This window comes from Periplaneta americana, chromosome 12 (genome assembly GCF_040183065.1).
Source record: "Periplaneta americana isolate PAMFEO1 chromosome 12, P.americana_PAMFEO1_priV1, whole genome shotgun sequence".
NCBI classification, from domain to species: Eukaryota; Metazoa; Arthropoda; class Insecta; order Blattodea; family Blattidae; genus Periplaneta; species Periplaneta americana.
Genome location: NC_091128.1, coordinates 107,169,000 through 107,181,197, shown reverse-complemented (window position 1 = coordinate 107,181,197; position 12,198 = coordinate 107,169,000). Strand labels below are relative to the sequence as shown.

Here is a 12,198-nt window from a genome sequence, read left to right as displayed (position 1 = left end):
TACTATTTGGAATCGAAAGACATAGTAATTCGGGTTTCGTTATGAACTCACGAATGATTGCTATTTTACTGTGTAAAACCCACATAAAAATTACGCTAATTTAGATATACGATACTTGAAATATTACACGAGCAGAGCAGATTATGTATTACCGGTACCTTAGTCCTTCCTTCCAAATACATCATTTTATAATGCAGGCTGTACCATTCACCCGAATGGCATGATGTCACGCATCTAATTCGCACTGTACCACTCCGTACTATCCGTTCCATACCACCCAAAGTTACGTCAATATTTCATGAGGGTTTTGAAACAACCCCAACCCGTTTCTCTCATATACTTTGTGTTTTGGCTGAAGCTATATACAGTTTGACAGACGGCGGTCGGCGTGCATACCCTGCGCCCTGTGAAAGCAGCAGCAGCAGTAGTTTGATCCGCTGGAGTAGAAAACTCTGAAAAGCACTATGGCGGACATGAAGCAAGACTTGAAGTCTGTCGATGACCAGCAAAATTATTCAGTGGGTAATAACAGTGACCCCAAGAATATGCAGGAGCTAACGCAATATGTAAGTAGCATAATAAGGTACATCACACGATAAAATAAGTCACTACAGTTAAAAGTCATTAGGATAATTATTAGAAGACGACATCTGATGTCGAAATGATATTGTGACTATAAATGCTGTCACAACTTTGTAAATGTCAATTATATAAGGTGAATTGTGCCTTGTTAAAGTGGAAATATTTTTACATATGATCAATATGTAGTTTAACAAATTTCGGGACTTGTTTCGCAAAAGTGAAACATAACCTATAATTGATTTATTATTTATTAATGGAGAAAAACTCGTTCCGGTGCCGGGGATCGAACCCGGGTCCTCCTTTCTACGGACCGAGCGCTCTAATCACTGATCTATGCCGAGGCTTAATCCACAGCACCGGATCGAATCTCTCTTTGGTATTTTCCCTTACGTAGATAACCTATAATGTCCATCGTGAATCTTACAATAAAGTTGTAAGTTATATACCAAAATTTTATATTAGTAATGAAGAATGCTGCTAATTAATATTCACTGCCTAGTTTAAAAATGTGTACTGGTATATTTACCCCTTATCATTGAGTTCAAAATGGCCTTCCAGCAATAATAGCAGTTTAACGCAAATTGCACTTTATAGGAAAATTGTGGGTTTATAAACATCGATGTAAATGTCTGTTCGAAAAATAATAGGCTAATTTATTTTCCTTAATTGATGGCATTGCATTTCACTAGTGTGTGCATACAAAGAAAGTTCGATCTTGTTCACACACCACACACGGGAAAAAAATACATTCATTGAAAATAACCTCAAAATTGTAGCACACCATCTACCTTCTTCTTCTTCTTCTTCTTCTTCGTCCCCTTCCCCTATTGAGTGTTTCCGTTTAAATGCGGATCATCTGATTTAGCCTTCTCAATCCTTCCAAGATTTTTCATTCATCACTGTTGTACATTCCATTCCTCTTGCATTTAAGTTCTCCCTTATCTGGTTCAATCACCTCATTCTTGGTCTTCCCATTGTCCTCTTTTTATTCTCTGTTCTAATCTCCATTGCTCTTGGTAACTTCTCTGGTACCATCCTTTTAACATGTCCGAACCATTGTAAACTCTTTTCAATAGACTCTTGTAATGGTGTAAACTTTGTATTCCTAACTGTATCCCTTCTAGTCTTTCCTTCAGTAGGCCTACTTCTTAATATTCTCATCTTTGCTTTTGTCCTTTGTTAATACCTATGTTTCAGCCACATAACTTAGCAAGATCCAGAAACAACATTTGGGTCACCGGAATTTTCTAAGTTCTGGGTCTGTACAACATAAGTTTTATAAATGAAAATTTTGGATTCTTTTGTAATGATATCCCATTTCCACAAAATGTCATGTGAGTCGGACGAAGGAGGAGGTTCTGTCGTGAGCCGTGGAGTTGTTTATGTTAAAGCTATGCAGGTATCTCCAAGTGATTTAGAAAGTGTAGGCCTAAACAACCATAAACGGGTGTTAAACATCGCAGAGTGGAATGACAGAAAGTGCAAATGTTTGAAGGACAGTGAGAAAAGTTACGTGAATTGGCGCACATGAAAAGTGTTCCCGGAAAACAACAACATCCAGCCCGCGAGGATGTACTTTCGCTACATGTAGGAAGCAAGGGTGCAGCGACCTCATCCTTTCAACAGCCTTTAGTTCATTCAACAAGCTTCAAGAACTAAGTTACAATGAACAAACCCTTTTATTGATGCAGTTTATTACCCTACGAGAGCCAAAAACAAGGCGTTGTGGTAAAACAGACGCCACTTCTACACGATTGGCTGGTTTTGATTATTCCCTCAATGGAAAGCCTGATTGCCAAAAACCATTGTGCAACACCTTTGACACCTTTGCTATCTCCCGAAGACGAGTAAAGATATTACAAGAGAAATTAAAGAACAGGGAGTTAGCACTCAAAGATAAGAGGGAAAAAACACACACACACATAATTTGTGTCATTACATATTTGTAAAGTTATTTCCTCTCTCAGCTTCATTTGATCATTATATAAAGCAACACAAATCAGATGTCAGTCCTATGTGTGGTATGTAAACGAGATCAAAGTTTCAATGAAAATTCAATGTAGTAATAGTGTTGAGACTGTAGGTAGATTAATTTGTTTTATTAGTGAAAGTTGTTAACATCTATGGAGTAACAGCACACCTGGCTGCGAAACCAGGTGGCCTGGGTTCGATTCCTGGTTGGGGCAAGTTACTTGGTTGTGGTTTTTTCCAGGGTTTTCCCTCAACTCAATATAAGCAAATGCTGACTAACTATCGGTGCTGAATTCCTGACTCATTTCACCGGCATTATCACCATCTCATTCAGATGCTTACTAAAAAAAATAGTGACTGTATAAAATACATCTTGATATTGTAATGAATTCGTAATACTGGTATGGTAGGCCTATGCATCCAAGTTCCAAGCAGGCAATGATGCATGAGGTTTACTGATATATTTTGTTATTAGGATAATACGAATTGTTGTGTTGAAGGTCTGAAGAATTTATACTGTGATTTCTTTTTTAGGTTCAGACACTCCTCCAAGGAATGCAGGACAAGTTTCAGACAATGTCGGATCAAATCATTACAAGAAATATCCTTTATCAGAATATTAATACAAACACGTACCATACAGTATTCTTTCCCTTCTTGATTTCCTTCTACATATTATGTTTAAAACTGTTACATTTGTGTATAGGTAGGTCTCTTTGATTGTACAAGAACATGTTATACAGGGTGAATCTTAAGTAATGTCAATGATTTCAAAGGGTTATTCTTTTAGATATTTCAAACAAAAAAGTTTAATACAATTATGCTCGTTTGCGCTTCCTTTTCGAGAAAAAAAAATTGTATGAAACATTTCATAGTGTATTTTGGAAAAGCTATTGAATTAATTCTCAATATGTTCAATCAATTTAAGAGAGCAGTGTATTATGATAATAAATGACTGAAAGAATTTTAGTTTTGTCCTTTAAATGTGCAGAAATTTCATCCAAACAAATGTAAGTTTTCATTTTGCAAAGGAATTTTAAAACCTGATGCACTGTGACAATGCTGTAAAGGTGCCTGGACAGATGCAGCTCGCATATGCAAGGAATGAGATAACGAGAAATGTAAACCTAACACAATTGCTTTTAAATATGGCTCGGAAAATTTGATTTCTTATATGTAAATTTACCGGTTATTACTTTAAAAATGGAAGTGGGAGGAAATTATCTCTAACTGGATGAAGAAAATGCTTGTAGTGGGACAAATGGAGATTTTTTAAATCATTAATTACATTTGTATAATGTAACATAAGATTTTCTTATTGGCTGTGTTCACTGAATATTTAATTAAAATTCAATTGAAGAGTTTAAAAATAATATTTTTTTTTGTGAATCAGTATTATAAACAGTCTTTATCGTTAGTGAAAATCGTGCATAATATGCCACATTATCGCACTAGTGCTGTAAAAATATTACCATGCCAACTAAAATGTCATGACTTCTATTAAGAAGGTATAACTTGTATCATAAAGTTGACATTGTGAAACTATTTGCCAATGCTATAATATCATTGTTGTCATAGTAACCTCTTTCTTAATAGACCATGATAATTATAAAACTACCCATCATTACAAATCTGATTTTATTCCTTTATTAATATTGTTTTATAATGCTGTTCTACAAAAAAAATAGTGTATGAAACTCATTTATAATGTTATACAATATTACATTCATTATGTTCGTTTCATAACATTTACTCATATAATAAACTATAACATTATAAACTTATTTCATAATATTACTATTTTAATTTTGTTCCTTTCTTTAAAGTAAAATAAGCAACTATTGTATTTTTATTTTTTCATTTAGTCTTAAATGTTTTTAAAATTTCGTTTTTATAACGTGAAATATATATAATTATTGTTTACGATCTCTAGAATATTCGATTGAAGTGGGAGTGAAGAAATATTTCTTAATCTTACCACTTTAGTTTGAAATAAGCATGTCTTATTGTCTGTGTTCTCTGAACATTTAATTAAATTTAGGTTGTAGAGTTTATTTTAAATTTTCCAAGATTTTGTTTAACATGAAATGACCATTGTTCATTCTCCACTCTCTAACACAATTTAAACATAAAATTTGAACAGTTTAAAAACACTGTACATAACAGTGACCTTCAACAAGCCAGGTGAAGGGGTTGTGCAGAGCAACACAACTTAATGTGTACTGCCTGCTGGTTGCAGTATTGCAAGATCTCATAAATGTATTTTAAAATGCACGTTTTTCTGGAAAACTATTCAAAACAAAGAAAAATGGTATTTTACTCTTTTGTTGCTCTTTACTTAAGGGATCACCCACTGGAATTAATGACATAGTTACCGGAACAGTTCACCCTATATAATATACCGGTACTGTGAAATCGATTTAGCAGTAGTCTCATGGCGAAGTGTATCAACATCGGTTAAAAACGCAGTAATCGTAGATTATGAAATGACGGTTAAACAGTAACAGTGGTTAAAATGTAATTTGTGTGCACCATTCATAATCACAGATTACTTAAACATGGCTAGCTGACACCTCATTTAACCAGAGTAAAGTCTATGCTGGTGTACTGTTTCTACAAAATGACTAAAGGAAAGCATCCATACCGCTGCAAAGATAATAGTCAACGTCTAAAAATGACTGTGCTCACTCCGTTCTACATCGAAATGAACGTGTCCTACATTTTCGCTTTGCATTTGTTTGCCTTTGGGCGCTGTTATATTTGTGAGTCGCATTTCTTTGCTGTTGGGTTAAAATCGTACAAAATAGAAAATTGAATGCAAAAATGATTATATCCCAATGTGTGGTTGAAGTGTCGCTAGACTTAATTACTAGAATTTAAATATATTATATTAAAAGATGGAATATCTATAAAGGAAAAGGATGCAGAAGATTAATAGGAATGTGTATACGAACAAGGGCCTCATTTACACGAGGGAACTGTTCATTATCCTAAGATCCATAAATAACCTCTCTTTGTTCAGCCAGTGACATAGAGAAAGAGACATTCGAGTATTCCCTCTTAAAATACAGAAAATAACTGTTACACAGAATCGTAATATAAGCAGCCGAACCATAGGAGAAATATGACTTTTTGTGTTATTTCAAGTGATCCATTTGTAGATTTTGATAAACGAAATCCCTCCTGAAATTTTCTGTCACCTAATTCCTCGTAAGAATTCTCTCTTTCCACTAAAGAAACTTCATGCTCACGCTCTAGCCAAGTAATTCAAGTACTGTATAATAATAATCGTCTTCGAAATAAACATCTATGGCTCTGGCCGCCATTTTGCTTTACTTGCTCTACTAATCACTGGTTATCTCTTTTAACCGCTTGAATATGGCCGGTTAGAGATTACTGTGGTTAACCTCCTATTTAAGTCGTAACCGAGGTCGATCCACTGTAAAAATGCTTAACCAGAGGTTAGGTGACAATTTTAACCGGTGGTTACACTAACCGACATTGATGCACGTGGGCATCAAAATATGTACGTTAGTTACAGTATATATAGGTGGATGGTAAACTCTGCACCAAAATGAAACTGATAACAGATCATGAGGAGAGATTTGAAAAATCTAAATAAGTTTTTTCTCTAACATTCACTGTTTTAGAGTAAATAGTTATGTTTCTATGAAGCAATTGGCAACATCATGGCTGCTGCAATAACTCTAAGCAAGCGCGTCCTGCACTCCTTACCTTCCCCTCCCCCTCTGCTGTACTCAGTCGTAACATGTGACGTGCACTGCATTGCAAGATTTATTTCAACGATTTTCGCTATTATTCGATTTAAATTCATGGCTGAACGGTTTAAAAAGAGTACCTATCTGCTTGTATAGAAGTCAGCCATTTCTTTCGGGCCATTATCGCAATAGAGCATTGCAAATATTGAGCAGAGACTATTTTTTTTCCTGCTTAACGGTGCTTCATTGAAGGAAAAGTGGAATAAAAGTTTTGTTATATTTAACATCTAGAATCACCTCTTAAATTTTGGTGTAGAGGTTACCACCCACCCTGTTTACTCCGTTGGACATTAATGGCTAACAAGAGTGGACTCGTCTCGTTAAACAAAATGCATATTTGTCCTCTTTCTACTTTTTTAGTTAATATTAATGATTAGTGTATACTGTATATGTTTCTCAGTCATTGTTCTGTTCAAGTAATTGGTCAAATGTAATGCATCCATTTTGTGCCTAAGGGTTACAATACTGTGTTAACTAGCATGATTAGACATTTCATGATGTGGCACTTGACAATTGGTGGGATGATTTCATAGTGAAATCAGAGAATCCCAAGATAACCTGATCAAATAGTTTTTCATCTACAAAAAATTCGATTGTAACGAATTCGAGTCCATATCTCAGTCATGGAAAGTAGATACATAGCTATTTAATGAATGATTGTCTGTGGTTTGGATTATGTGTGAGAAAATGGGCAATTTGTTGGCTTCATTAGTGTGTTTCTTTTATAGACATACATCCAGTAAACCTACATCAGAATATGTTTTAAATGATGTGCTACATTTCATGATTATCCTTAACAAGTGTTACTAGATGAAATGGGTAATAGAATAGATGACTTAGAAAAGAACATTGCGGACCTCATGACCCAAGCAGGAGTAGAAGGTCCAGATAAATAACGAAAATAAACTGATGAAACTGCATTGTTAACTACAATCTAGTTAAACAAAGGAAACGTTTACAAGTGTCTTTTTTAAAATGTCATTTATTTTTTATTATACATAATAGATGTAGTGAAGGTTGATGTATTTATTGCCTTCTCTTGGAAATTTTTTTTCCCTCAAAATCTTCCATGTTAATAGCAGGCACGGAAAACACTGGAAGATATGCTGTTTGTCTGGAGTGCTCTATTTCTTGTAAGGGTGATATGCAAAAATTATATAATAAAAATCAGAGCTTTTCATCTCTGAATAATAGACACATTTCCCAGCTATGTACGTGTGTTAAAGATTGATTTCTACTGACATATTATGAATCGATATTAGTAATATAATCATATTATGTCATGGTAGTGAATTTTACCAACTGCATATTTAAGAAAAAAGAATATACTATAGAAGATATCAATTTATTTTGTTTTGTTTACATAAAACGTTAGCTGTGTATTATAATTAGTTGGCAAAACTTGAAATTATTCATAGTGAAATATTACAGCTATCATCAGAATATGTATTTTAAATTGAAACAAAATTAATATCAACATCAACTTAGAATTAAGTATAAGCTATTGAAAATTTTCTACAAACGATGTTAGATAAATATGTAGTATTTGCCATGGATTTATTGTCACTGTGAATAATTTGTTCCATAATTTTGTCTCGTGTACAGTATAAAGTATTTTTAAATATAATGCCTAAATATAAATAAATGCAGTAATTATAATTTCACGTAAAATTGTATTATTTACATGCACAATATGTTTTAATGCATGGATAAAATTATATATATTTTGAAGTGTAGGTGCGTTCGCATCTGTACAAAAACAGATTGTGTTCAGTTTGTTTCTCTGTATATTCATCTTTTCAAAATAGAATTTTATCTACCAGCTTCAAGTCTGATTAAAATGGTTTGATTATTTTGTCATTGTTTTCATTGTGGGAGAATTGAGAAGAATGAAAAAAACGTGAGGTAAAGTTTTGATTACAAGAGACTAATGATAGTATAGAGGACAGAACATGCGTTATCTATTTGCAGTACATATACAAAACGGAATACTTTAAAAAGCAAATTTATGAATTGAGGAGGGGGGGCAACAGTCGCTACTGAGAAGTCAAACTTTTATACTTTTTAATATGTAGATTTTTGTAAACATACTGTGTTCAAGACTGCATATATTTTCCTTGTGTTTTGGGTTCATTACTATATATCGGGGAAAAGGTAACCAGCACAGAATATTACTCTTAAAAATTGACAACCTGGGTATTGAGGAAGTGTTTTGCCCTTCTGCCCTTTCCTGCGGGTGCTCCTGTGCAAAGTGGTTGTAACAGACCATCAGAATATCTGACACATAGTGGCTAACAGTGAAAATTATATAGGAAATATTTTATTGTAAACTTACTAAATAACTTATATTACTAGATATTCATCTAATTGTATTTCCTTTATAAATTCTATCCTTTTCTTACATGAATAAAAGTGCAAGTGTTAAATGTATGTAATCGTGTCGATCGGACTTCACATACAGGTACCTTATAGTAGAAATGATGGCATAATATTTAGGTGCACATCTCTATAAGCCATGCCACAGCCAAAATTATAGAGTAATGTTTATGTGTATTCATATATATGTAAGTGTCTTACTTTGGATAAACTGTGTATTTTGTCAGTCTTCAATCATTTAGTTGAAGTCAATGGTTCTATTTCAAATATTGTAATGGGTAGGTACTCGTACAAGAGTAGAAGAATGTAGATTAATGATCAGTCATTTTAAGAAAGGAAAATATGTCGAGAAAATACCTGAAATCGTCGAAAGATGTCACGTAACTGTTCAGAATATTCTGAAAGATATTAAAAAAAAAAAGAAGACCCATTAGCAGGGCTGTTTCTTATCTGGTTGCAGGTTTGTTCAACCACCACCTTTATTATATTCTTTCAATTGAATCAAGATTTAATTTATTTCTCCCAGTAGCATTTCAATTAATTATTTTCGAGCAGGCTATTTCGTTTAAGGCTGTTGTTTCCATTGAGTCCTGTGAGGTGTGGCAATTGTTTTGCCACCCACCATGCATCTAGCGTAGTTTTTTCTCAACCAGAGGTATTTAAGATCAGTATGACGAACACTGGTTGGAGCTGGTCTGCAACCTTTGTGCCTATGACAAGTGAATGGTGGTGTTGCTGTTAGTGCTAGTGACTCAGCCAACACGTTTTCAACATTCTGTGTCCTGTTAAAACACTTCGGTTTGCATTTAGTGCAGGAGAAGTTGGAAATTAAAACTTTAGAATGATTCACTCAGTTCTAAACAGAGAAGTCTATAAAAAAGGAAGAATTGGCAACACGCATATAAGTTATGATAAACAATTGGATTTGTGGCTGCAAAAACTGCAATACAGTATTGTTTTCAATGCTTGTTTAATGTGGAGGATATATGGACCAAAACAGGCGTGACAAATCAGCTGACAGACAGGAAAAAAAAAACATGAAAGCTTAAAGGCACACATTAAAAATACTTTAATTCTATCATTGTTTGGAAAATTCAACATTGCAAGACAGACAGCAAATACAAAAAAATCAGTGTATAGGCATAATAAGAAGGTTAAGTACAACAGACGTCTCAAATATCATCATAAATTGTATAAGATTCTATGGAGCATTTGAATTGGAGCTAAGAGAACATGAGGAAACTGAATTCTCAACTAACCCGATGTCTTAACAGGATTAGTAAATTGTTTCAATGCGAAATTAGACCATTTCTTAAGGGTTCATTTAAAGAGATGTTCTACACAACTGGCTTCATATGGGTGAATGACGAAGTTACAGCCATTAATAAAAAAAAAAAAATTCGTGAAACAAATTTTGCAATGAAACCAGGATGTTGCCAGTACATACCAATGGTGGTTCTGTTTAGGCATATGAATGAGAAGCCAACACAGAAGTTTTTAAACTGGGTCGCATCTGGAAAGCATAACATTGAAACATCAACTGCAAGAACTGGTAAGTGTGGATATTAATGAACAGAAAGATGAAGTAATATTGCCGACTTGTGACAGGGCAAATGTAATGAGTGGCTGGTCTGACAGGGTTCAGGCATTTCTGAAACAAATATATCCTCAAGCTGAATATATATACATTGCTATGCTCTTCAATTAAATTTAGTGGTGCGAAATAATGCATCAGTTAATAAATTTTTTTTTTTTGCTGATCTTCAAAGCATATGTACATACAATCTTTTCCACTAATCTCCAAAAACTGCGGAACAAATGAAGTGTTTGAGGGTTATTTTAAATGGCGACAAACCTGCAACATATATACCATCTCACTTGTATCAAGCACATAAGAACACTTGAGAACATTTTGGCTTTCTTTTTTCCATAAAGTTATATGCCATATGGAGACATTTTGGGTTAGCTGGAAAAAAAAAAGCGGGGGTGAGGGGAGAGAGATTTTGACCCAAGTAATCTAAATGTTCCAGAAAGCACTGTGAATGAGGCGAAGTGGAAAACTAATAACGCAGACCTAAGCAGAGAGACAAAAGAAGTGACATAATTATTTGTCAGATCAAGGAAAGATTTAAATAGTTCACAGGCCATCTAATTACAGTTATTTTAACAGGAAATGTTTCACCAATATATCACTAATTTTCCCAACAGAAACTTGAAGACTGTACAGTGTACCTTTTTATTGACTTGAAAAAAATATATATAAAATAATGTCCAGCCACTAGAATGCTTATCTGACCTCTAAAAAAATTGTGGGAAATAAATGTTTACCAACAAGGTATTAAATGTGAAAGAAGATACAAAGTTTTAGCTTTCTGCTTTAAGTATAGGAACAGTATCATTTTCATTGTGAGTTTGAGTGTTGAAATGTTGATTATCTTCATATTACTTTTAAAGATGATGATGATAATAATACTATTGTATTTTATTTTTGTAACATATTCATACTCGAGGTTGCGAGTTTGATACCGGCCAAGGTCCATGGCATTTAAGTGTGTTTAAATGCGACAGGCTCATGTCAGTAGATTTACTGGCATGTAAAAGAATTCCTGCGGAACAAAATTCTGGCACACCGGCAACACTGATATAACCTCTGCAGTTGTGAGAATCGTTAAATAAACCATAATTTAGAACATATTCATTATTAGAATAAAGAAATTTAATTTAATTCACAGATATTCTCATAAGTTATTATTTTAATTATCTGGAAAAATTATCAGAAAAAGGTGCATCTTTTCACTGTGAATGTATGATAAAATATACCAGTTTTTATATCTGTATTTTGTAGAATACAGACATATAAACAACATACCAGTAATATGTTTATTTCTTGAAGCTTAATTTAAAAGAAACATTTCTATTTGAAGTTACGTTGAAAGAATATCTTCACCAAGCAATACATGACTGACATTATGAAGACTGACAGATACATGCAGTTTTGTAATGTTTTAATTTAATAAGCTGGGTAGTCATGTTCACATAAATGTAAATAACATTAGACAATATTGGCATTATTTGGTAGAAAGGATTTAATGTAATTGCGAACGCACCTGTATTGTTACACAATTGTGTATTATTTCTGACTGCTTAATCATGAATATTGGCCAAAATATAAAATTAACTTTATATGCCACGGTGAATCATGAACACCATTTATGTACGACTTACTAGTATACTGGAAGAACTGCTAAAATGAAGAATGCTAACAGAACATCTTACACATTTTTGAACATATATATCAACAAAGATCAAGAATCTAAAACGTGGCTAAAATAAGTACATTTGAGTCAGAATTGAGCACAGTTATATTTGTATTACTTAGAGTAAATAATGTAAAAGAATTATGCAGTAATTTCATGTTTGAACTTGCTTTATTAATCTTCAATTTAATTTGTCTACAAGTAAAAAAAATAAAAAAAAAAAAAAAAAAAAA

General features: G+C 33.4%; 2 protein-coding genes across 3 annotated transcripts in view; one reads left to right on the top strand and one right to left on the bottom strand.

The window, feature by feature from the left end:
* The window catches only part of LOC138710767 (lysosomal phospholipase A and acyltransferase-like), a 25,766-nt gene extending 25,259 nt beyond the window's left edge, over window positions 1-507 (bottom strand). Inside the window, exon 1 of one of the 2 annotated variants that reach the window (XM_069841871.1) lies at window positions 397-507. In XM_069841871.1, the coding sequence (XP_069697972.1) occupies window positions 397-475 (79 nt within the window). In that variant the 5' untranslated portion in view covers window positions 476-507. Of the gene's footprint in view, window positions 1-158; window positions 293-396 lie in introns of those variants that run through there. The other variant, XM_069841873.1, reaches the window with a different exon arrangement.
* LOC138710772 (heat shock factor-binding protein 1) lies at window positions 432-12,198 on the top strand. The gene is made up of 3 exons (XM_069841880.1): window positions 432-566; window positions 3,088-3,154; window positions 7,140-12,198. Exons 1-3 carry the CDS (start codon window positions 465-467, stop codon window positions 7,226-7,228), a joined length of 258 nt encoding a protein of 85 aa, XP_069697981.1. The 5' UTR covers window positions 432-464; the 3' UTR covers window positions 7,229-12,198.

Excerpts from the sequence above, each read along its gene's own strand:
- LOC138710772 (XM_069841880.1), top strand. The coding sequence starts at position 465 with ATGGCGGACATGAAGCAAGACTTGAAGTCTGTCGATGACCAGCAAAAT. Across the intron at positions 567-3,087 it reads TGCAGGAGCTAACGCAATAT|GTTCAGACACTCCTCCAAGG; the intron begins GTAAGTAGCATA and ends TTTCTTTTTTAG. Across the intron at positions 3,155-7,139 it reads GGATCAAATCATTACAAGAA|TAGATGAAATGGGTAATAGA; the intron begins ATATCCTTTATC and ends AACAAGTGTTAC.